Source organism: Vombatus ursinus, unplaced genomic scaffold (assembly GCF_900497805.2).
Source record: "Vombatus ursinus unplaced genomic scaffold, bare-nosed wombat genome assembly UNPS02011334.1, whole genome shotgun sequence".
NCBI classification, from domain to species: Eukaryota; Metazoa; Chordata; class Mammalia; order Diprotodontia; family Vombatidae; genus Vombatus; species Vombatus ursinus.
In genome coordinates, this window is record NW_020951112.1 from 7,016,909 (window position 1) to 7,043,207 (window position 26,299).

The 26,299-nt window shown below is 38.9% G+C and overlaps 1 protein-coding gene across 1 annotated transcript in view; it reads right to left on the minus strand.

Annotated features, from left to right (window-relative positions):
* The window catches only part of NEDD1 (neural precursor cell expressed, developmentally down-regulated 1), a 63,881-nt gene that overhangs the window by 17,158 nt on the left and 20,424 nt on the right, over positions 1 to 26,299 (minus strand). Inside the window, exons 6-9 of the mRNA XM_027855865.1 lie at positions 13,627 to 13,856; positions 11,723 to 11,924; positions 11,096 to 11,282; positions 6,320 to 6,454 (exon numbers count right to left, since the gene is read on the minus strand). Of these exons, the coding sequence (XP_027711666.1) occupies positions 6,320 to 6,454; positions 11,096 to 11,282; positions 11,723 to 11,924; positions 13,627 to 13,856 (754 nt within the window). The remainder of the gene's footprint in view (positions 1 to 6,319; positions 6,455 to 11,095; positions 11,283 to 11,722; positions 11,925 to 13,626; positions 13,857 to 26,299) is intronic.

A 26,299-nucleotide genomic window follows, 5' to 3' on the forward strand; every position in this document is an offset into this window, starting at 1 on the left:
TCTGCAAAGGATCCTCTTCTCATCGATGATGAAAAGACCTCCAAGTGAAATGTATTTCGCTTTGCAGCTAGAAAGGCTGATGTCTTTGAACTGCTCATCTGACATGGCAACTGCAGCTTTGAAGCCTGGGGCTGGATACCCAATTTGGGCATTTCATGCTGACAGCAACCACTCCACAGAATTCTGACTCCAACCTGAATTTCTAACTCCACCAGCTGAGGAGGTGAGCAAGTAGCAGCCACCAACTCTACTTCTGAAATCTCTCTCACACCTGGCCTCTCCTCTCACTTAGCTTCTCCTCTGCCACCTTCCTCCCTAGTCCACGCCCTTATCATGAACTAAAGTAACACGTCTCTAATCTCTTACCCTTCTATATCACACAATTGCCCAAATAAATTTTCCAGGAAAGTCAAGATCTTCGTATGACATTTCCCTAATAAGGAACCTTCCGTGAGTTCCTCCTACCAAAGGTAAACTCTCTTCAGGTTGGCTTTTAAGTCCTGAACTACAAAGCTCCAATCTAACTTTCCAAACCCACCTGACAACCCTCTCCCTCTTCATATACTCCACGTACCAGCAACACTGATTACTCATAGTTATTCCATGCAGATGACTCCCATACCAGGAACACATTGATCATATCCTCACTTGTTGAAATCTCACACTGCCTTTAGGGTCCAGATCTCTGCTTCTCATTCCTTCACAAATCCTTCCTTCTTCTTTTCTCTCTCTATACTTTTTTTCTTGGTGAACTCATCAGTTTCCATTGGTTTACTTATCATTTCTATGAAGATCACTCACAGATCTATACATTTAGCCCCAATCTCTCCCCCAACCTTCAGTCCAACATCAGGAACTACTAACTCTACATTTCAAGCCAGATGTCCCAGAAGCACTTCAAACCTAACTTGTCCAAAACAGAACCTACTATATTTCTCAAAAAATCTAGTCTTCTTCCAAACTTGTTTTTCATAGAAATGGGGATCACCCTGAGAGTCTCCCAGGTCTGTGGCCTGGTTTCCTCACTCGTGCTTGTTCTACATATCTAATGAGTTGCAGAATGTTGCCATGCCTGCCTTACTTCTCTTCTCTGCCTCAGTGATTTCAATGGCCTCCTAACTGTTCTTCCCACCTCAAATCTCTCTCTACCCTACAGACTCCAAACAGCTGCCAAAGTGCTTTCCCTTAGTTCTGTCCTGACTATATTCACTCTCCTCTTTAATAAACTGCTCTATGATCAAATATAAACTCTGCTTAGCCTCTAAAACCCTTCACAACCCGTCTTTCCCGACTCATAATACATTACTCCCCACTTCTGGTAGTCTACAATCCAGCCAAGCTGGCCTGCCCGCCATTCCTCACACATTATGCACTTCTGCACTGGTCGTCTCATACCTTAAATACACTCCCTCCTCATCCCCTCCTCAAAGAAACCCTCTACTCCTTCAAAACGTAGTTCAAACAGGAGTTTTCAACCTGGGATACATGAACTTGAATTTTTCAAAATATTTTGACAACTATTTCAATGTAACGGGTTTCTTCTATAATCCTATTTCTTTTCTGTTCTACATTTAAAAACATTGTTCTAAGAAGAGGTCCACAGGCTGCACCAGACTGCCCAAGGTGACCGTGAGCTAAAAGAAGTTGAGAGCCCCTCTTCCACGTGAAGTCTTTCCTTGATCCCTTAAACTGTTAGTACCTTCCCTCCCTCCCTAAACTACCTTCTCTTTATGTGGTATTTATTCTGTGTACACACACTGTCTCCCTTAATAGAATATAAGCCCCTTGAAGTACAGATAATTTTATTCTTTGTATTTATATTCCTTTTGCCCAGCATGGTACTGGGCACATAAGTAGGTACTATATAATGGCATGCAGTAGGCACAGTGACCGGCACATAGTAGGTGCTAAATAAATGGCACATTGTAGGCATGGTGCCTGCACATAGTAGGTACAGCGCCTGGCACAAGTAGATACTATATAAATGTTTATTTCCTTCCCTTTCCTTCAATGCATGTTGATTGACAAGTGATCACTCCTTTACACCCTTTACCCTCCTTTACCACACATACTCACAGATTGCGCATTTGTGTGCATGTCATTTACGCCAATAGGGCAATGCAGATGCAGGTTTAAACATCATCTGCATAAAGTACTTAGTTGAATTCTTTGGAGTAAATGAGATTTCCAAAGAATGTAAAGGACAAATAAAGAGGGCCAAGGACGGACTCTTGGGGAATCATCATCTTAAGAAATCAGGAAAAGTAATGAGATAGAAATGAGATAGAAAAGGAAGAATCTGTCTTTGAAACTGGGACATCTTCTCCATAGCTAAGAGAAGTTGGTCAACACTAGGCTACAGATACATCAAGGATGAATGGAGAAAAGCCACTGGAATTGCCAATTTGCTCATTACTGAGTGACCTATAAGAAAGAAGAGTCATTACAACAGTAGTTGTAAAGGCTAGTCTTCAAGGGGCTGAAGAATATGTGGTGGTAAGGAAATAAATGGAATCTGTAACTGAGGATCACTCTTTCCAGAGCTTTGGCAGCACATGTAAGTGGAGAGAGAGGTGGGAAGGTTGTAGGCTCAGGGGAATAACAAAACTGAGGAAAGGTACTTTTAGGATGACTTTTTATATACTTCAGAAATCAACAGACTAGAAAAGCAAGAAATTAAAAACAGAAAAATCAAAAGTAAAAAACTCTCTCCACAAAATTAAAAAGTGAACAATTTCTAAGGGTTTCTAGGCAAGGTGCACACTGCGTGTTCTTTGCTACCTAATATTATAATCTCCAGTAAGTCATGCACTGTGTACATCCAGGTATATTTAGATCACTAGTCAGCACACTATGGGTCTGTGGCCTCAAAAAATAATACTGCAAGTCAAATTTTATCCTTTCAAGAATTACAAACTAGAGGACCCAGATTAATCTCCAATGCTATAAAACACTGAACATTAGGCATTAGCTTCTAGGCCAATATTTACAACCATGTACTTGGGTAAACATTTCTGCCTCAGTTTCCACATCTGGAAAATGAAGATACTGCCTTATCTGATAGACCTAGAATCAAATTTAAAATCTCAGAGCTGGAAGGAGCCTTGAGGTCACATAATCCAGCCCATTTCCTAAGTCATAAATCACTTCTACAATATCACTGACTTGAGTGATTCCAGTGATAAGCATTTCCTGAAGTAGTCCACAAAATCTGCCTCTTTCTAAGCTTTTATCCACTGGTGCTAGTTCTTCCATTTACAGCCAAGTAGATTAAACTGCAACCTTCTTTTATGTGAAAATATTTTAAATTTTTAAAGACAAAGAAATCACGTCCCACATCCAACTTTGCAAGTGTTTTCTTCTCTAAGATAAAATACCCTTGTAACTGGTTCTGAAAAACATGTGAATCAACATATGATATCATAAAAGCTCTAAGAACAGCAAAGGTACCCAGACCACTACTGTGGCTTATAGCCCACAACCATCAAATAGGGAAGCAGCTCCGTGGAGAAAGAGTCAGCCACTTCCACCAAATGCCAACCAAGGGCCAGCCACATGAGCAGGCAGGTCGGGGTAGCAGACACAGAGAGAGACTCTGAGGGAGAGTGAGAGGAGGCAGCATGTGCCAGGAAGGTTCAATCACCATCACCACTACCAACCACATTGACAATTATCTCCCTTCAGACCAAGAGTCTTAGGAACAGCAATGTCCCCCCAAACCATCAGAACCACTTCCAGCCCATCCTCCACAGCCATCGTTGTATGAAGAAATCAGAGTCCACCTTCCTCATCAACACCAAAAACTACTACTGATCAAGTGCCATCAAAAGGCAAATTAACACAAGAGCCCTGGAAGTGGTATCAGCACACACACCCCACCCATCCCCTGGACCACTAAACCTCAAAGCCATCAACTGGGGAAGTCGCTCTGGAAAAGAGGTCAGTCATTCCTACCAAGCGACAACCAACTGCAACACCCAGCGCAGACATGCCAGTCTACTGAAGCAGCAAGGCACCCTGAGGGAGAGAAAGGAGACAATATGGGCCAGGCAAGCTGAACTAAAACTACCACTACTACCTTGACCACCATTGTACTCTCGGACTCTGATGGAGACAGCCTGGAACCTTGAACCCAAAGGCCTTGGGAATAACCATGCTTCCAGCCCAGTGCTCGCAGCCATTACCCTGAGGAGGAATCCCTGTACAGATGCACTCTGGGGACTGATCCTGTAGAGGCAAGAGCCAGACTTACTAGACACCAAGAGAGTAAAGTTCTTGCCACCAAAGCCTTTGGCAATCAGAGGGTTTAACATCAGAAAGTAACACGATGTTTTAAGTGGAAAGGACATTAAAGAAGAGGTATGCAAATATTTGGAGGCTGCACCCTAAAGACCATGGGGCCTTCTATCTGACCTGCACCTGAAATGCTCCATATGGGTTGTCCCCCGCCCATTAGAATGGGAGGTCCTTGAGAGCAGGGACCATTTGACCATTCTATTTATATCCCTAATGCTTACTGCACAGCATAAGTGCTTAAGAAATGCTTCATTCATTCATCACAGCTATCTTCTTCTGGACAACACTAAGACACGGTACCCAAAACTGCACAAAATATTCCCAAAGTGCTCTATTAAGGACAGGGCAAAAAAGGATTGTCATCTCCTTCATTCTACCCACTGTAGTTCTATTAATGGAGCCAAGAAATTTAATTAACTTTTATTTTATGATTGAGGGCGCAAAAATCAGAATCAGGAAGACTTGGGCTCCCCAGGCAAATCATGTAAACTCCACTGAGCATTAGTTTCCTCAACTGTGAACCGTGTAAAATTCAAATGTTACAATGTATATAAGGGGCCTTGGAAAATTTAAAGCACTTTAGAAATTCCAGTTATAATTATGATTCATTCATATTAAGCTGGTAATTCACAATATTCCAAGGGTCTTTTTGATAATAATTGCTGTATGGGTGGGGTGGCTAGATGACAGAGTGAATAGAGCACTGGGCTTGGAACCAGGAAGACTTATCTTCTTAATCAAATCTGGCCTCAGACACCAACTAGCTGTATGACCCAGGGAAAGACACTTACTCCTGTTTGCCTCAGTTTTCTCATTTGGAAAATGAGCTGGAGAAGGAAATGGCAAAACACTGCAGTATCTCTGCCAAGAAAACCCCAAATGGGGTCCTGGAGAGTCAGACATGACTGAACAAGACAAGAAGAAGCCATAAAGGTAGATTTCCCTCCAAGCCGCAACTCATATGGTCTTCTGAAGCCACGTGAGCAACTTCATATTTGTTTCTAAGTTGCATTTTATTAGATTTGGCAGATCATCTACCCTGTCCAGATATTTTATAATTTAATAAGGTTATTTTTTGGTCTTACAGGGTTGTTCTGAGAATTGAATAACAACATATATGAAAGAGTTAAACAAATGTACAATATTCCTGGGTACCATCTACCTTTATATCACTTCACCATTTACAAATGAGTCATGAAAAGGGGACAGAAGTATCATTAATAGTGTTTTACAAACAAGGAAAGAGAATCAGAAGGGTTCAAGTGATCTGTCTAAGGCTACGGACTAGTAAGTGGTAGAGCGAGGCATTTACTCCATTTCTGAGACCCCAAATTCAGCACCATTTTTTTCCTTCATAGATAGTATGATTCTAAAAATCAGCAGACTTAGCTAGCCATAAGAACAGGGAATTTACCATGTGACCCTAGGAAAGTCACTTCATTTCTCTGAGCCTCAGTTTCCTTATCTGGAAAGTGGGGTAATCCTTACATACTCCTGGAATTGGTATGAGGAGAGAGCTCCAGCCAAGAGGGCTGTTGTGGTGATCTTTACTATGACCGCCCATTTGACCTTCTTGCCTCTTGGTACAAGAGAGTCAGGGATGCCTGGTTCTGCTACTCACTACCTCTGTGATCTGGAGCAAATAACATCCCTTCTCTGGCTCGGTTTCCTCCTCCGTAAGATGAAGAGGTTGGTTTAGATGCCTCTGAGGCTCCTCATAGCCCTACATCTAGGGCTACAACAGTAATTACACAAAAGCATCCTATTAACATTTTGTTCCAGCAAATACAACGTATCAGAAGAAGATCATTAGAGGAATTCAGGTGTAAAAGGATCAGACCAAATGTTCCTTTGCCTCAATCCCTAAACCAACCAGTCTTTCACCTTGTTCTAAAGGGGTCAAGAAGTGATCACCGAAGTTGCAGTAAGTGCAACTTCACCCGCCATCTTTACCTAGGATGTTTTCTGAATATAATTAATAATATTTTTAAAAAGGGCTCAGAATTGTGAACAAAAGACTTACCATCTCTCACTGGTGAAAAGAGGTCCCCTAAACTACTCCTCCCCCCAGAATCCTCAAAGCCGGAGAGATCGGAATTTTTCCCATGTTCTGTCTCTCTAGAGGGAATGACATCTGGATTTGTGCTGCGAGGCAAGCCTGAAGAAAAAGATAACAGATATAAAACTAAGTCCTGTGTTACGTGGAATTAATAAAAAAAACTGGAAAGCTGCACCTGTGTTCTGGCAGTTTGGCATTTAGTAACGATGTGGCTTTATCAAGAACATTAGCACAAATACTAGTACAAGGGAGCACAGAGAGCGAGGTTCCATTTCTCCACCATCTTCTGAGCTCTAAAAAGGTGAGTTTTCAAGGGAGTGGAAGCTTACTCTTCCAAGCACCACCATTCTGTTTCTCCTAACCAATTCTGATGGAAATCCTGCCTAGAATATGACATACCCTTCTGGGGGGTGGATGGAATATTGAATGTTATTTAATCTTTCCTTTAAGATTTGTGACATCACTAAACATCCATTATTATCCTGGGCTGGCATACACAGATAATTTGGGTATTCAGGAACAAATGGGCTCTGAAGGGGGCTTAGAGGCCCCACTATCACAGCAGAAAGCCCAATTTTAGGGCAGGTGCTCAGAGCCGCCTGTTTTGGATGCTCAGTAATCCCTTCTGCTTTTTCTATCTTAAGAACTATGTTCCAGAAGGTCAAAGTTGCTAAAAGACACAGGGAATAGGTGGGAATTTACATATTATCTAAAAGGAAGGGCTTTAGTATATTCTTAGAAGGGAAACACAAAAGAATGGTCACCGTATGCTCTGACTTTTCCAGGCCCTGATGCTGGACCACTTGTTTGGAGGATTATCTGATATGAAACTATGGAACCCAATTATTTATATAATTAGTGCCAGCCAGAAGCCTCCAGGAGAGCCAGGAGCCAAAAGCCAAGATCCACAAGCCTGGCCAAAACAAGGTGCCTTAAGCAACAGCATATCAACAACCTGTCAAGCTTCCAGCTTTCTGATTTTTCTGAAATGATTAGGTGAGTGACAAGAAGACCACGAGTGAACATCTGACAAACATTTCTGGTAAATGTCTTTCTGGATGTAAGACAAAAACCTGTGCAACCAAACAATTATCACAGTGGTCATCGTTGTAGATACGTGATACAGAGATCCCAGAATACAAGGAGGTGGCTCTTCAGAAATGCCTCCCTTTTAAACAAGCCTGATAAATCTTAGGGAAAAGTTTGAACCACCTAAACCAAAGGAAGATTTTCCAGCATGTATTTAATAAAATCTATCCTTTTTTTTTTTTAACACTAACAGAGATTGTATTATTTATCCTTTAGAATAAAAATAATTTTCTTATAAATTTCTAAGACTTTAAGGTGTATGTAACACAGACACAACAACTTGTTGCTGACAGAAGGAAAAAACTCTTTGTGGGGGAAGGGGAGCAGGGAGAAAAAACCTCAAAAATGTAGGAGACTGATATGAATTTCTGTTATTCATGAAACAGTATCAAATAAATGCAGGCTCTCCAAATTAAAAGGACGGCACCTTAATCAGCATTAGTCCACCCTATCTGAAGCATGAATTCCCCAAACATTAATCTCATCCAAAAGTGGTAATTTGGTTTCTGCTTAAATATCTCCAGTAATAAGGAACTCACTACCTGCTGAGAGCAATTGTCACATGGAAATATTTTCTTGCAATTAGCAAAAATCTATCTACCTTCTGCCCAGTAACCTTAGTTCTTCCCTCAGGAGTCAAGCAGTAGAACTGTGATCTTTGTTCTACATAACAGGCATTCAAATACATGAAGATAGCTTTCATGTTCTCTCTCTCCCCCAAAGTATTCTCTTTTCTAGGGTAAACACCCCTAGTGCCCAACTGTGTCTTTCTGGGACAGGTAGTGATCCTGCCAAGTATCATTATAATAGCAAAAGAATACCCAGGCCAAGTAGTGGTAATGATAACGTTGATAATAACAGGAGCTGTAGTAGCAGCAGCATTTTCTAGAATACTTTGAGGTTTGCAAAGTGCAGTAGATGTTACTTCATTTGATCCAAGTTTCCATCATGAAGCCTACTAAGTGAGTTTTATGAACACCATAAAGGATTCTTATAACTCCTAAGAATTATGCATAATTTCAAGATTTACTACTTTACCTTTTTAAAGTTTACTCTAAACACTATAATACCATAACGGTTTAAACAATAAATATTTTTCTAAAAAAGTTACACGTAAATTCACTCTCAGTATAATGAGTTTGTTTAAGTGACCAAGGGCCTGGGTGGGGAACCTGCAGCCTTGAAGCCACATGTGGTCCTCTAGGTCCTCAAGTGTGACCCTTTGACTGAATCCAAACTTCACAGACCAAATCTGTTTAGATTCAGTCAAAGGGCTACACTTGAGGACCTAGAAGGCCATATGTGGCCTCAAGGCAGCAGGTAGACCCCAAGCCTGGCCTACGATCTCTGCTTCTTCACACAAACTCTAAGGTTATTCACATGACCAGGATTATTAACTAACATGATGAGAACTGTGGCTGGGAAACTACTTGTCTTCTCATTTAGAATGGCATGGTTTGCTCCTCCATTTAAAAATAAGAAATCCTCTAGAGAAAGTAACTAATGGAGCTTGGTCATTTTTGCTATGGCCCTGTCAATCTTTTGGTTCAGTTTCTGAATCTCTTTGGGGGTTTAAGCTTTCTGAACAAGTTACAAGGAGAATTAAATTAGGCAACTATCAAAATCCTTCTTGGTACTAAAATTCAATAAATCTATGCCTCCTCACCTCCTAGTTTATAAATATAAGGCTTTTCTTAAAGTTCTTAGTTTTGCCAACATGGGTTTTTTTTTAAGGCACATATTAGGATAGCTATTCTAATCTAGATTATAGTAATACTGCTCAATGATACTTGGAGACAAATAGTAAACTCTCCATTTCACCCATAGGGTAACTACCTATTAGATATCTTTAAGCAATACCCTTAGACAGACTGAGGGGGCAGCAAGGTGGCACAGTGGCTAGAGCACTGGGCTTGGAATCAGGAAGACCTGAGTTCAAATCTGGTCTCCGACACTTACTAGCTGTGTGACCCTGGGCAAGTCACTTGATCCTGTTTGCGTCAGTTTCCTCATCTGTAAAAGGAGTTGGAGAAGGAAATGGCAAACAATTCCAGTATCTTTGCCAAGAAAACCCCAAATGGGGTCACAAAGAGTCAGACATGACTGATAACAACTGAACAACAACAATTAGATAAATTGAACTTTTTTTACTTCCTCAGGAGTGTTGTCATTACTGAACAAGAAGACTTCCAAAAACTTACATTCAATAGAACTAATTTTATAATTCTTAAAAATAACTATAGTTTGTATAAATAAAGTAATTCCAAGTCCTAGAAAAAATGACTTGATATTATATTGGAAAAGAACAACAATTTTTTTCCTAAGTGAGCTGAAATGCTATTTCATTGGATTCTATAATGATTAATAATTTCCCCTGTATCTATCAGGACATACAGGGATAACACAGATATCCAGAGCCAATATAAAATCACTACTTAGTAGTTTCTAAAAGTACTCATCACCTCAAACATATGAGCGAGAAACAAGCACTTGTCGTATGAGAGTAAGAATGTGGTGGATGGGCTAAGAACTCTACTGTCACCCCACAATGTCAGAGGAAAGGCCCCCATGCATCGGGTAGAGCCCCTGGGGCACATTTATGGAAGGGAATTGAGAAAGAGTGCTCAGGACAGGATGAGATCCCCATCACAAGAAGCAGTGTTCAAAGGGATGAGATCACAGATGTATTTACATATTTTGAAGACTGAACACCCATTACTATCCAAGTCAACAAATATACATATATATACATATATAGTTTATATATACATAAACTACACAACCCATGAAGCAAATATTTTTGCTAAGTCTCTTACACTTCAAAATTATGACAGATATATACAAGGACTTCTACACCAGAAAGTAATTACTATTCTGGAAATGGCCTTGAGCATTGAAGGCATCAATAAATACCTGTTGAATAAGTGAAAAATGGCACCTCCATATGCTCATTTCCATACCAGCACACATTTAGGTTTTTTCTTTTAATTAGCTGTTAGAAGTTGCTGATGTGACATATTTCTTAGTAGATACTAAAAAGGCTTCCTTCTTTCCTTTCAACAATTTAAGAGTGCTGTACCATTGTACTCTATTGCAGGCAAAAGCAAATGAAACAGTTGGTCAATACAGAAAGAAGCAAAGGAACATCATGGAAAGAAAAGGTTTATCCCAAAGATCTACCTCTAAGTAGTTAAAAAAAAAATCTTTCAATGATTTTCATCTGTAAAGTCATCATACTTTAAAAGGCAACTTTTCCTTCTTTCCATTTTGAAATGACAATCAGAAATAAAATATAAAGAATGCTCTACTTAACTGCGTAAGATTAAATCCATGTTTGGGGAGAATACTCCATGTTACCTCAACCTCATAAATTTTTGGTCATAATGGTGCTGTAGTAGCTGAAGCACCAAGAATTTCTGTAACCAACATCATTCTGTCACTTTGTAGGTAGCCAGTACTCTTTACTGTGCACACTGTTATAGTTTGTAACATCTTTAAAAAAAAAACCCTAAAACTTTTACTTAAATACAAAAAGAAAATTATATTTACTTTAAACAAAAAAATAAGACAGTTCAGGGTTTCAGGGAAAATTCTGGCTATATAAATCTGGTGAAAAATACTAAAAATATTAAGATACTAAAATAGCTTTACCTGATTTGTCCGGAACAGCCACCGATCCTTTCCCTTCAACTGTGGTCATGAGCTGAGATAAAACAGCAGTACCTGATAGAGAAGCTGGTTCTCTGACAATTCCAGGATTTTGAACTGGGGTGCTGCTCACTTTACCCGTTCTTTTGTTTAAGGCAGATTTATTTGAAGAGCCTTTATTTAAACTTGACTAAAATATAATAAAAAATAATTTAAAATTTTTTGATTACTAGTACTCCAATCTAGGCAGTGACAAGCCACAAATGCCCCCTTTTTTTTGTTTGTTTTTGTTTTTTGCTATGGAGGTCAGAGTTCTCCCATATCAATTTCAGCATTTTTATGGCATCTGTGTGGTTTTTTCTAAGTTACAAAGAAAAGTTTAGTTATTTTTAAAATAGAGGTTTTAGAAGGAAGAGAGACTATCTGAGAATTAAATACAGAAATAAAGACAGGCATCTTTAAGATGAGGTTTATCACATGGATATTTAAAAAAACAAGACTGCCATTTAAAATTTAATACACAATAACTTATTCAAATCATGTTTTAAGTCGAACATGAAGCTCAATCTTTCAGATTACTGTTGTGATTTTACTTAGCAAAATCTAAAATGATAAAAGAAGATTTCTCACCTTAGAAAGAACAGAAGAGCACTGAAATGTTATACACTGCACAGATGTTTTGTGAGCCAGGACGGTCTTTACTGGAGAATTCAACATCCTTAAGTCATATTGATATATTTTCCCACGGGAAGATCCAATTGCCAATGTGGCTCCATCAGGCATGAAGTCTACTGCAGTTAGGGGAGCCTCAGCCACTAAAGTTCTTAGTTGTCTTCATAAGCGAAAAAAGACACAGATCTATGTATAAGTGTATGCTAACGCAGCCTTTAAATATCTCTTATATCTAGAATGTCACAAGAATGCAATCCTCCAAATAGGGTAGTCTAAACAAAGCAGTACTTTAGAACTGGACTGAAATATCCTCAATATATGGCCCACATACTTACTTAGAAAGGACATTTCTCATCCTATTTTCCTGTTAACATATAGGCATGTGCTCCTCACATCACTGCCTATGTCTCTGTTGAGTTTATATGTTAAATTTGTAGCAGAAAGAACCAAATGAAGGCACCTAAATCACGTGCCAAATTCATGTATTGCCCATCCACCTTCCTTAAGTCTCTGCTCCCTTCCAAATCCTGTAGCCCCTGGGCTGGAGTTTCTTAAGGATCATCCTTCTCCCTCCCCCACTGTGGCTGTCCCCCGCATTATCGCTCCACAGCACAGACAGCTAGCTAGGACCCTTTCTTAAAGAGAGAACTTTCTCCTTAGCACTTCCCAGCTGTTCATCTCTTAGATTTGGAAGCAATTAAGAGGAGAACAGAAGCAGCTTTCCCCAAAGAAGTGACATAATACTTGGGCCTACTTGGGCTGAGGCAACAAACTTAACGGGTGAAGCTTCTAACTCTCATAGCTAAGACTAAGCTGACCAGGAGGGAAGGAAGAAAGGGTCTGGAAAGACAACAGACTTATTCTAATAAATCACATCATAGCAACAGTATGTACATTAACATGAATATAGAGGCACTGAACTGAGGGACAAAGGGCATTACAATCTATGGAGCCCCATCAAATTCGAGTAGCCAAGGACTCACAGCAAGTTGGGTTATAACAATGAACACTCAGAAAGCTATCAAAGTAGTAACCATGAAAAACTTAACACCGGGGCAGGAAGTGTCAGCTGGGACATTCCCTGTCATTACTTGTAACATTATCTTTCCCCACATGAATCACATGGCTGGGGCCCTAGTCTTTCTGTAACATCCTGGTAGCTTTGTTTATGAAGACCAGCATTAGGCCAGATTAGAGCTCAAACAAGATGGTACATAATAGAATAGCATCAATATTGGGCAAATTCTGTAACACCAGGATTTCTGGCAATTAATTTTTCCTAGTGTATTAAAACAAAAAGAATCCTGTTTCAAATTCTACATATTAAGTTGATCTACTGTGAAGGGCATTCAATTTTTAAGACAGCTAATTCTGTATGCTTAAAATAATAAGCAACTGTATTTCATAGAAAATTTCTTTTTAAACACTGTATCATCATTGTAAGAAGAACAATGTTCTTGTTATTCTGTGCCCTATCCTTTCTCATCACAGGGCCTTTTGTGATCCTTGTTGCTGAAACACTTTTCCTCATGTTCACCTGCTAAATTCCTACTCATCTTTTAAAGCCCAACTATGATGACATGTTTCCATAGCTCAAACTGTACGGTAGTGAGCTCTTCCATAAAGCTTTCCTTTTCCCCACATCAGAAAGGATCTTGTATCCCTGAAAAAACCTTTTAGTTTTTGGAATATCCTTCATAAAAGAAGAGAAGAAAAAAGCTATTTTGTGTTAAACCATCTGCTCACATCTTTGGTGCAGCTAAAATTTTCTCTAGATTTTGGACAAGCCACAAATGCATACTCTAATTAATATGGGGTAATATTTACTCATTACCAAATTAAGAAAGCAGTGAAGCACTTACATCTTACTTGCAGTGTCATAGAGAATGATTCTTTTATCCAGGCCTATGGTTACAAGCAGCATGTCATTGACAGGAGAAAAAGATATTCCCGAGGCTGGAGCTTTGTGGCTGCATTCAAAGTTATGGTATGGACTCTGACTATTTGCATCCCAAAGAGTTACTACTCCATTATCAGACACACTGCCCAGGAGAGATTTCTTAAACAAGGAGTACTTCAATTGACGAACAGACTATTAAAAACAAAACAGAAAACATTTCACGGAAACACAGGCATATACAGCATTTTGTGAATACAGATAAATATACATATGTACACAACGCAGCTACTGATCAACCAACAGGCAGATACTGGATGCCCATGGGGTGGGTACCTGACAGGCAGTATTCTAGTTTCTAGAACAGGAGCTTTCAAGCATTCCCAGCAAATCTCATATTTAATGGTTAAGTCTCAGCCTCTGCCTTCAAGGAGCTTACAACTAATGGCGGAAAAGAGGAGGGAAATACTTTGTTACTAATCACAGGAAGTAGAACGTGTAAGTTACATAAAAGAGATAAGAAGTATGATGGGAATGTATAAAACCACAGAATCTTGGACTTGGAAAGGCACTTCGAAATCACTTAGTACAACCATTCTGGGATCCCCATTGCCTGCCAAATCACATTCAAAGGCAGGGCCCTCCACTACATGGCCCCACTTTGCCTCTGTAACTTCCCCTCAGGTCAGTCCCCTCCAAGTACTCTATGCCCTATCTCTTCTCATCACAGGGCCTTTTGGGATCCGTGTTGCTGAAACACTTTTCCTCTTGTTCTTCACCTGCTAAATTCCTACCCATCCTTTAAAGCCCAAATACAATGACGTCTTTCAATAGCTCAAACAGTAAGGTAGTAAGCTCTTCCACAAAGCTTTCCTTTTCCCCAGGTCAATAACAACCACTCTCCCCTCAGAGTTCAGAAAGCACATTCTTCATGATTTATTGTGGAATGAGACAGGGAAACAGCATGGGAGAACCACACATGGAGAGCCACACTCAGAGTCAGAAAGACTTGAGTTCAAATTCTGCCACTACCACTGACTAGAACTGTGCGATCATGGGCAAATCACTCCATCTCTTTAAGCCTCAGAGTTCTCATCTATAAACTGAGGATACTGATACCATGTTTACTTTGTTACAGTTGATCACTCCACTCAGCTCCTGAGCTTCCACTCATGTACTGCTACCCTGTGCCATGGGCCCCGTCCTTTAAAAGAGATTAAACAAAATCACGGAGGTGCTACTTGAATATCTCCAGAAATGGAGATCTCATTATCTAAGAAGACGTGTGATAACCTTTTTAGATAACTCAAACTGTGAGGCAGGGAACTACCAAATGGCTGCCTCTAACTTCTACCCTCTTGTCCTAACTGTGCTTTCTGGAGCCAAACAAAACAATTTCCTCTACTACGTGACAGATCTTTCAAACATGTGAGTGCCATGACTGCATCCCTCCCCCTGCCCAAGTCTCTCCTCTTCTCTACAACAGAGCTCTTTAGATCTTTGTGCTGGCTCTCACCAGCCTGGACAGGCTCCTGCTTAACCAGCTCCTTTATAAAAGCTGACAGCCAGAACTGAAGCCAGGTCCCCAGGTGGTCCAACCGGGATGGCAGTCACAGCTCCGATACAACCTCAGGGCATCTGCCTTCTTGGATGCCATGATGTCACCGTTACTCACTCAAAAGTCTTTTTCATGGGAGCTGTTGCTCTCTAGCCACATGAGAATTTTTTTTCCTCTTGAGTGCATCATTTTAATAACACTATTAAACTATTAAAGCCTCTCATTAGATATGGATCATTATTAAAGCCTGCTGAGATCATCAAGTCCTCCCAGCTTCCTAACACCCACAAATAGAATAAACATGTCTTCCTCCAACTAAACAGAACAAGACCTAGGACCTAGGACAGCACCCTACAGTGCAAGGCAGATCGCCATTTGGTGATAAGGGTGCATTCTCAGAGTCAGGAGAAATCTGGGTCAAAAATCCATCTCTGGCCTTCGGGTAACTCAATTAACTTCACTAAGCCTCAGTTTCTTCCTCTGTTAAAATGTGAATCCTATACCTGTTGCAACTACTCCATAGGGCTTTAGGAAGGCTTAAATAGGATAATACATGTCACAGGCTTTGCAAGCATTTAAGTGTCAGATAAATGTCAGCTCTTATACTCCAGATTGTATCAAAGGTACCTAATTTTACCACCCTCTAGCCCAGGGGTGGGGAACCTGTGGCCTCAAGGCCACGTGTGGTCCTCTAGGTCCTTGGGTGTGGTCTTTTGATTGAACCCAAGTTTTAAAGAACGAATCCTTTTACTAAGGGGACTTGTTCTGTAAAGTTTGGGCTGCACTCAAGGACCTAGAAGGCCACATGGGGACTCAAGGACACAGGTTTCCCACCCCTGCTCTAGCCTATATATCTCTATCTTGTCCTCAAGGATATCATATGAATAAATTTTTTTTAATTCATTCATCAACCATTTATTAGTATCTATTAAAAGCAAAATACTGCTAAACTTTGGAGGAAATAGAAAGAGAAATGAGATACAGTCCCTGCATTCAAGGAGTCTAAAAACCTCATAGTAATACATGATATTCATGCCAACTCCCTGATGGATGATGGCTCAGTGTAATTGGCCAATTCCTTTTCAGCGCTAACAAACCATTGCTTTAATAATCCTCCAAGAATTTCACCAGCTTCCTGGTCCAGAGACCTGAGTGCACCCAATTCCCTTTTTTGACAATCAGGGGGACATTTTCTGTTTTAAGTTCCATGGCAATGCTCCTATTCTTCCTAATTCTTCACAGATTGCCAACTGAGGTTCAACAATCACATCCACAAGTTTTAGTACACCAGGACAGAAGTCACTAACTTGACTTTGTTCAGACCAATTGGGTGTCCTTGTATTAACTCCTCATTTGCCTCTGATTTCCATTCTCTCTTACCCATTTTTGCTTTATCCTTTTTCAGTCTAAAGGTCACATTCCTTGATAGAGAAAACAGAAACAAAGTAAGAGTTTAACATTTCTCCTTTCCCTTTCATTCACTGAAATTTTCATACCTACTCATCAAGGTGTAGCTCCATTATCCCTTTTTGGGGGGGGGGGGGCTAGGCAATAGGGTTAAGTGACTTGCCCAGGGTCACACAGCTAATGAGTATTGTGTGCCTGAGGCCAGATTTGAACTCAGGTCCTCCTGACTCCAGGGCTGGTGCTCTATCCACTGTGCCTTCTAGCTGCCCCGACTACCCCTTTTTTAAATCTTCCTCTGTCGGGCCCCTACAATACAGTTAAGGAAAACGCTGCTGGTTGTCCTGAAAATTTATGAAAGGCTTAGCCCAGAGTGGGATTTAACCTCCCTAATACCCACATATTAAACCCCCTCCCTCAGCAGTCACAGCTATCACTGCCTACCTGACTTTGTTAGACTGTTAGACTCGTCCTTTTAAAACATGAGTCCAGACAGTTTAGAGCACAAGCCCCAGAGGTTACAACTTGACCTTTTCCTCTTCATTGGGATCATATATGATCATACTATCAACATATCATTGTCTCTCAGTCCTCTTCCATGGTGTTTTTCTTTTAGTCTCCAGCCATGAGATCACACCAAACTATTTTTCACACTTTCTGAAATCTCTTTTCTAAATTCTAAAGTACGGGGAACAACATTCATTCTACATTTATTGACCGCAAAGTACATACTGCACGCTCTACAAGTCCATACTGAATGTTCTTTTTCTTTCTATTACAAATGCTAAGATGATATGGCCTCTGTTTTCCAGAGTTCCTGTCAACTCCTACAACTCCAACCACTTCCTCATTGATTAGCATTAAATCCAGCAGTAACTTTGCTCCTTGGTCCTTTTATCTTTCAAAAGCTGAATGAAGTAGCAAGAGAAGCAAAGCTCTCGCCAGACATCCCAAAGGGCTCAAGTTTTCCACAACTGTGCCTGGTCTTTGTGCCATACGCCATACTGTCTTGACTTCCTATTATATAGTGTTACTTCCTATCACATCCTGAGAAAAAAGACTCTAATCCATTCAGGTAAAGACTTGATAATATGGACCTCAGGACTGGTAATGGAAGGCTACTTAATGAGATAAGCTTCATATACTTAGGAGGATAAGTTTTGGGTTTAGCACAGAGGACTGACACCCACCAAGAACATGGACCTCACTGGGGCCATATATTTCAACTGCTTCTCCATGTATGCTTCCAAAAGGTGCCAGAATTAACTGATTTCGTTTTACTTCCTTCCTTCCCTTGTCTCCTAGCTGGAGATACAAACATGTTCTAAACTAGCTAGAAAGTAGACACCAAAGGGAGGCAGGCAAGTGAAGAAAGAGGACAAAACAGATTGATCAATCAAAATGGGGTCAGATTTGTCTCACCAGACGCAGGTCACACATGTCAAAAAAATGTTAAATATTGGCAGCCTAATAACATAGTTCTAAAGAAAAATTTCACTATTATAAATGCAACTCCAGATATCAACCAACTATCAGCTAAATAAGAACTCCCTCATTCTTGTTCCATGTAGTACCACCAGTCACAGCAGTTTCAAGCAGAGATGAATTCACTTCACTCAGACTCCTCACCCCATTTCATTGTCATTCTGGTTCTATATAGTCTTAGGCGGAGAAAGAGAGGGCTACAAAGCAAATGTTTAGGTCCATACTTAAAATCACTGGTCTGACAGTGGAGAGAACATTGGATTCAGGGTCACAAAGCCTGAGTTTACATCTCTGCTCAGGTACTTGCTATCTGTGTGACCCTAGGCAAATCATTTAGCCTCCAGAGGTCTTACTTAGATCAAACACTTTTAAAAAAAAGAAAAGCAGAGAGAGAAAACTGGATTAGTTCAGCGGTTCTCAACCATGAGCCTGATTTTTCTTTAAACATATGCTGATAACAAAATTCTAATATATAATTGATCCCTATTATAATCTTACATAATTTGTTCTGCATTTAAAATTGTTATTCCAAAAAGGATCAATAAGCTTTACCAGACTGCCAAATGGGTCCATAAAATAAAAAAGGTGAAGGAACCCATGTTCCATTCTAGCTCTAAGCCCTGTGATTCTTTGATTCTAAGGACAGGAGACGGTAGAAGAGTAAGCTCCTTAGGCCAGACTATGTCCTTCACCATTCTTTTTAAACATGGCCTGAAAAGTCTTCTCTGATTTACCCTAACCAGCATTGACTCTCTCCTCTCATCTATAACTCCTCATCATTGAAGGACTCAGTTTATGTCACATACCTTCTGATTTTCAAGTGTTCTTTAGTTTTTGGTGTGGGTGGTGTGTGTTTTATTTCACCAACCAAACTCCACCCTCTTGGGGAAGGGATCATGTTTTTTATGTTTGTCGTCTCCCTCTGTCAAGGCGCTATATTGGGCATTGCACCCTAAAGTCCCTAACACATCACTAACTGAATCAAAATAACTTGGGCTAGAAAACCCATGCAATCAAATTCTTAGAAAGGGCTAAAAATGCTTGTCACAAGGCAGCATTATCACATCACCATATGCTGCTTTTACCTCTTAGGCAAATCAATACATGGGACACAGAGGAAACGCAAAAGGTTCTCTCAGTGAAATGAAGGCTGAAAGGACAATGCTGTGCATACCAAGCCATTAACTGTAGAATGACATTTCACTTAAAACTGCCCAAGAAACAAAATACAGAGATTAAAGAAATGGGTATTCATAAATTTCAGGGAACCCCAGACAAGGACAAGCAGATGCATACTTTGTGCAAGTACCTTGACAGTCTTATTAAGTACATATGGATGTAGCCTTTAAGAAAATTCTTGTGAAAACCATTGTTCTAGATATGAAATCTTTTACCAAATCAAAATGGGAAATATTCTAGGAAGCAAGCCTTTAAAAAAAAGCAAAGAATCCAGAAAACTAGAGCTAAAGTGGCTTAAAACACTTTCTGTGTCATTAATAATTATGTACCTTTGGTCACTCTTTTACAGTATAAGCATATCTACCAATAATCACCTAAGTTGTATTTATGAATGTCAAAAATTTCCCTTCAAAAAAAGAAAATGAGATGTAACTTGCAAAGAGTTTTCTACATAGAGCAATATCCTAAAAATCTTAATCACACTTAAAATGATCATGCTAAAACTGTTACATTTAAAACCCATTTTGGATATAAAGGGCCAAATATAATCAAATATTTCATTTCCAAGCTTCATTTCAAGAAATGGATCTCAGAGTTGACTAATCACTAATCTGTGCACCTAACTAGTTACGGGCAGTTAACTATAATCCAAGAGATCTGTCAGCCATGGCATTTTTGCAGAAACAGTAAGGCTTCTTCCTTTAGAGATATATTCCTGATCCATAGAAAGCCCAATACAGTTAGAATGCCTCAATACAGTTCAGGTACTTGAAAGCAAATTTCTTAATATAGTCAGAAGATCTATTTCTAACATAAAATTGAGTCTCTGTGATATTACTCCATAGTACTATCAATTTCACTAAAAAAAACTAATTTCCTCATTTTCACAGGTTCCAGATTCCTGGTTTTTCAAAGAGTCCATGGAATCAATAACAGACTTCGTTAATGTACTTGTTGAATGTGCCCTACTAATACTTTTTCTCAAGAACTCTTTTTAACTATAGCAAAAGTAATCAACATAAAAAAGAGCAATGAAACCAAGTGTTCTACAATTCTTAGGTGTATATCTTAATACAAGGAAACTGAATTTCTCTTCATGGGTATATATGAAATCTTATTTTTAAGAAATGAGTGCTTTTATCATAGTTCCCTGCCTCCCCCAAAACCCCCCTAAGGATGGGTATTGACAACAGCCCAGTGATGCCATATGGCTGTGAATCGTGAAACAACAGTCCTGAATAATTAACATGACAAATAACTCAAAAGGTAATGGAAAAGACAGATGGTGGATGTAACTGCTTACAGTTAGCAGGCTGCAGCATGCTACCAACAAGGCCTTGCATGAAGGAAGTGGTATAAAAGACATTATGGAGGACATGTATAACTGGGAAAGGAGGTGGGTTGGTTGTGCAACAGGAGAGAGAGACAACAGTTAGACAAGTCTGAGGGGTGTGCTGGTACCCCTGAGAACAAGAAGAGGGCTTGCAATGTGTCCAACAGTTTCCCTAGGTGAAGAATCACACAAAATGAGAGAGGGGTTACAATCCACATCAGTGAAGGAAGCACTTCCACCAATGAAATCATGTCAAACTAAGGGTGATAATGCCAAGATAAGCTTCCAATTCACTTCTGGGGGAAAAAAAAATATAGTTTTCCATAGCGCTCCCCTCAAGATAGGAAAAAGATGAGGCCATGAAGACACAAATCTACAGGCATGATCTGCCTATGACTTTTCATTTGGGGGTGAGAGGAATGCTTCCTCCCCTGCATATGGGAATAACACTACACCCAGTTCTATTTTCTGGGTAATATGTGTTAGTTTGGAGGACAGCCCTCTAGGGGAAAAAAATAGAGCTGAGAAATTATATTTTCATATATATATATATATATATATATATACACATATTATACATATGTATGTATATATATATACATATACATATATATATATATACACACATACACATCCACACATAGGAAGGAAAAACTAGTTTGAATGACCAAAGTTTAAGTCCAGTTATCTCCCTATGAAGATTATATAGTTATAGAAGCCAATTTTTATATTCAATGAATGCCAAGAAAAAAATTTTTAAAGTATTTGAATTTACTTGGGAAAAATAGCTTAAAAGCTACTTTAACTGATTGGTATCATTTTTTTTTAATAAACCTGATATACCTAAAAATGCTAAAGCTGCTCTGCAGCACAATCTTTCAGATTTCTCATGTGTATAACTATGTCAGAGATCACACAGCACAGTAGTTTGGCCAAACACTAGGGACTGAAGAGAAAACTCTTTGAGTTCTGGCTTTTCTGACCTGGGGCAAGAAATAAGCTCTCAGCATATAATCTGCTCATCTATAAACTGAGGAGGATAGGAACTAGGCTCTAACAGTTACATGGTGAAGAAAAAGGAAATCAACGATCACACAGATGTCTGAAAATTAGAAGAGCAATAGTCATTCAGTTATCTAAAAAATGAAGGAAATACTGTGGCTCTCTTTATGTAAAATACACATTTTAAAAATAAAGGGAGCTGGTGTGTGAGAAATAATTATTAATAACCAGTGATTTGGAGAGACCCAGAGTTCCCTCCTTTTTTCTGAAGTCCTCATTTCAAAACTCAGTCTCTGAAGGTTGAATTAACTTTCTCCTCAATTGTGGTCAGACCCCACCCAACCTTACAAGGAATTTAATCTAAGGAGGGGAAGCCCATTGTGCTCTACACAGATTTGGGTGGGGGATAAATTTTTTGCCTAGATTGCTCAAGGATGAGCAGTTTAGAAGTAAATGATATCATCAAAGTTCATTAGAACAGGTTCAGCCTCTCAGTGTAAGATTCATTCTCTCTCATTACTTATTAGCAATCAGAGTTGATTGCCTCCTCTGGAACAACCACTTTTCAAAGACTGTTTGAAGTGCCACTGACCTCTTTTATTAAAATGTTAGCATTAATAAAATGACTAATTACCCAAAAATTATGGGTCTTGTGTAAGACTTTGTCTTATGTCACACTTGTAAGATTTTGGAAGCAGAAACGGTGGGAAGGTAACCACTTTGTCCCTCCATTTTCCCACAATCAGTAAGTTAAGACATCAAGGAAAAGAAAAACTGAATCCTTGAAAGTCAAGATCCTCACAGGTTTCAAGGAGTTACAGGCCCTTGAATCTCTACTACATTTCCCCCTGTGCTCCTGGATTAAGAGCAGATGTGAGTCAAGACAGACACTGGTGAACCCACTCAAAAGGGCACATGATTGAAAAAGGTGTTTTTTCAAACTCTAAGGGAGTATGTTAAAAGGTCATGTCCATACCAATGACATGTGGCAAATATTTTGGCCTTTCAAGTAATTCAACCCCTCTTTGGGCGACATTTCTCACTTCTTTGGTCACCAAAAATAGAGTCAGTCCCAACTAGCCATAGGAATAAGGACAACAGCTACTTCCTTGCTACTGTGCTGGATTTGTAAGCTCATCTATTTCTTTTTGTATGATTTTTGTCCAAGGCTACATAGGTCTTCTTCTAGGTGAATGGTTCTAAACTTTTTGTGTGTGTCAAGGACCCCTTTGACAATCTGGTGAAACCAAGTATCTTTAGAGAATAATGTTTTTTTTAAAATACACAAAATAAAACACATAGGATCACAAAGGAAATTAATTATACTGAAATACAGTTATCAAAATATAAAGAAAAACCTAAGTTCATGGACCCCAAGTTAAGAATCCGTGCTCTAGGTATTTTAAGATTTCCTAAGTACCAATACTGAATTTGGGATATCCCCCATTCTGCAAGAATAGCATAAATTAAAAAGTGACTTAAAAATTATTCTGGATATTAAATTTAAACTCCTCTCTGTCTTTTCTTTTTCTTTACTTTCTAATAAATACCAAAATGAACAAACATCAAAAGAAAAGGAAGACTCCTCAAAGATACAGAAACCAAATAATCAGTTGTCAAGTATTCAAAAGCTAACTGTAATGCGATTTTCAATTAGTAATTTAACTAATAATTTGTCTCATTTTGACAAAGAACAATTTAATGTACCTTAAGCAAGTGTGAGGCAGGCTCTAAATAAACAAGCAATACATTTCTGTACAAGAAAAAGTTTTGGTATCTATAATAAAACTGAAGACCTTTTAGCACAGTATTTCTCACATGAAAGACTCTGAATCTACTAAATGCTTAGGTAAGTACAGGTTTCTTACATCCACATCTGCTATTTACATGATTATACTGCAAATGGCACAAGGGGTGATAACAATGAAATGCACACCCTTCCCATGAGTCATATACACAAAAGCCACTTATAGATTATTATACATTAAGTGGCTTTTGAAGAGCCAAATGGTTACTGAGATCATTCTTTATACTAAGAAAACCCAAAGATAACGGTAGAGAGCTAAAAGAAATAAAGCAGTATTGAAAACTGACAGCTTTTCAGATAGCATTTAAGAGCAATTCCAAATCACTTTTAAATAAGTTTTATAAGTACTTCAGAAACATTTGATTAAATGCCCACAGAGACTCAAGTTTTTCATTAATCAACATATAGTTAAATGTGAAGTATAATAAAATGTGCAAGTTAGCCTAAAATTACAAGGAATGGCATTTAGAAAAAAAACTTTAATATGTAAGAATGAATTATACATATATCCATGTGTGTATCTAATACATACACAATATGTATGTATATGTATATATACATATATGTACACACACACATATAAAACAAACTTATAGTCACTGTAAATTTACAGAACAAGTTTAGGAATAGAAAAAGAACAAAGAGGAATAAAAGAAAGGAAAAACATTCAAGATTCGCTTTACAAGAAACAGGTATTTAAGGATTATTTTTTCCTTCTTAGAAACCTTAGCTTCATTTTCCCACCATGATAGAAGCGCACACACACACAATGAGAAGACCACACCCTTCTCGACCCCCAGCTCCCCACAGAGGACTGACTGGAGGGCAAGCACAAGAAGCTTGCAGGATGAGGGAACATGACTGGACTGCAATTTGCTGCTGGAAAGAGATCACAGATCTATCAAAGTAATGAAGGTAATAAACACCAACAAAGTAGAACAATAGAAAAATGAGTGTTAATATTTATTTTTAAGATTTGAGATGACATTTAATAAACACATAATTAGAGCAGGAACCACAACCCAATTTCCAAATGAGGTTTTCCCATATCATTTCCTACTTTAGCTTTACAAGAAAATAACCAAACAAGATACAAATGATCATAAAGTATATAATGGAAAATGTTGATTACATAAAAGTGAAAAGCTTTTGTACCAATAAAATTAATGCAGTTAGAATTAGAAGGGAAATAGCTAGGGGAAAAACCTTTACAACAAATTTCTCTGGTAAAGGTCTGATATCTAAGATATATAAGGAACTGATATAAATATCTAAGAACAAAAACCATTCTCCAGTAAATAAAAAATATGAATAGGCAGTTTTCAAAAGAAAAAATGCAAGCTATCAAAATTCATATGAAAAAATATTCCTAATCACAAATAAAAAGAGAAAAATTAAAACACCACTGATGGTCTACCTCACACCAATCAGATTGGCAGAAATGATGAAAAAGGAAAATGACATCCGTTGACTGGCCTGTAGGAGAACAGGTATAATGACGATGGAGTTGTGAATTGATCCAACCATTTTGGAAAGTCTTTTGGAATACTCAAAAAGTCACATACTATGAGTATCCTTTGACCTAGTTATTCCACTACTAAATATATATACCCAAAAGATCCAAGATGGGGGAAAGGAAGGGCCCACTCATACAAGAATATTTGTAGCAGCTCTTTTTGTTGAAGCAAAGAACGAGAAATAAAGTGGGTGCTTGTCAAGTGGGGCAGGGCCAAATAAATTATGGCACATGAACATAAGGGAATGTTACTGTGATGAATAAATGGCAAAGGGGACTGAATTCAGAGGAACTGGGGAAGAGCTGTACAGACTAATGCAAAGTGAGCAGAACCAGAACCACCGTCTATACAATGACAACATTAATGTTATCATACATATATAATGTATATAATACATATATGTGTCTATATACACAAGGAAATTCATACGCTGAAAGAAGTGGGGAAGTGTGGTTATTAGCAGACTCTTAAAATACATATTTTTTTAAAACAGTACATAACATATAATCCTCTTTCTGTTCTTTTTTGCATATTAAAATGTTCATGTTTGTTAATATTTGTTAATTTGTAGAAAAAAGAGGCAAAGGAGCATCTGTTAATAATTATCTAATTTTAAAAGAGATTAAACTTTTAAAAATGTTCTTTTAAGCTATCCCAAAAGTTCATTTTAAGATGCAGTGATCTCATTATCCAGCGAAGAAAACAGCTTACTTTTTCCTAAATAAGAATACTCAAGAGTGTGTTTATTTTAGCCAGGATATTTTCATCAGAGAGGGACACCGCATGCACCCCTCCACCATGCCTCAGAGGGGTCAGTACCTAGCTCACTCTTCCTTTGCTCTCACATTTGGGCCTCTCCTCCCACTTGCTGTCTTCACTTTCCCTCCACCACCCACAGGGATGGTCAGGTCTCTGTTCTCACCACAGGCCATGCTATGTGCTAATTCCACGACCCAGAATCCTGAGAATTCTCTCTGATCATCACCTGCCAGGTATCCTTCCTCTGTGGCCTCTGCCTTGTTTTTCCTGAGCCTATTTTTATCTTCACAACGAGCTCTCGTCCCCCTGCCCTCCCCCCTCCCCATCCTCTCGGTCCAACAGCGCTGCTTCGGCCACACTTTGCTCCCTTTACAGTCATGAATACGGTTACTGAGTTCAGTCATACACTGTACTCTATCTTTTTATCTGCGGCAAATTCACTCTATTTGCCCCCAACATCTTGCCAGATCCCAAATCTGTATTACTCCCAACCACCTGCCTTCTCTACTCCTACCTGAGTACCTTCAAATACTGGTAGAAAGTCTCACAAAGGTACTGACTGGGTCCACTACAATTCTGTAATATCTAATCTTG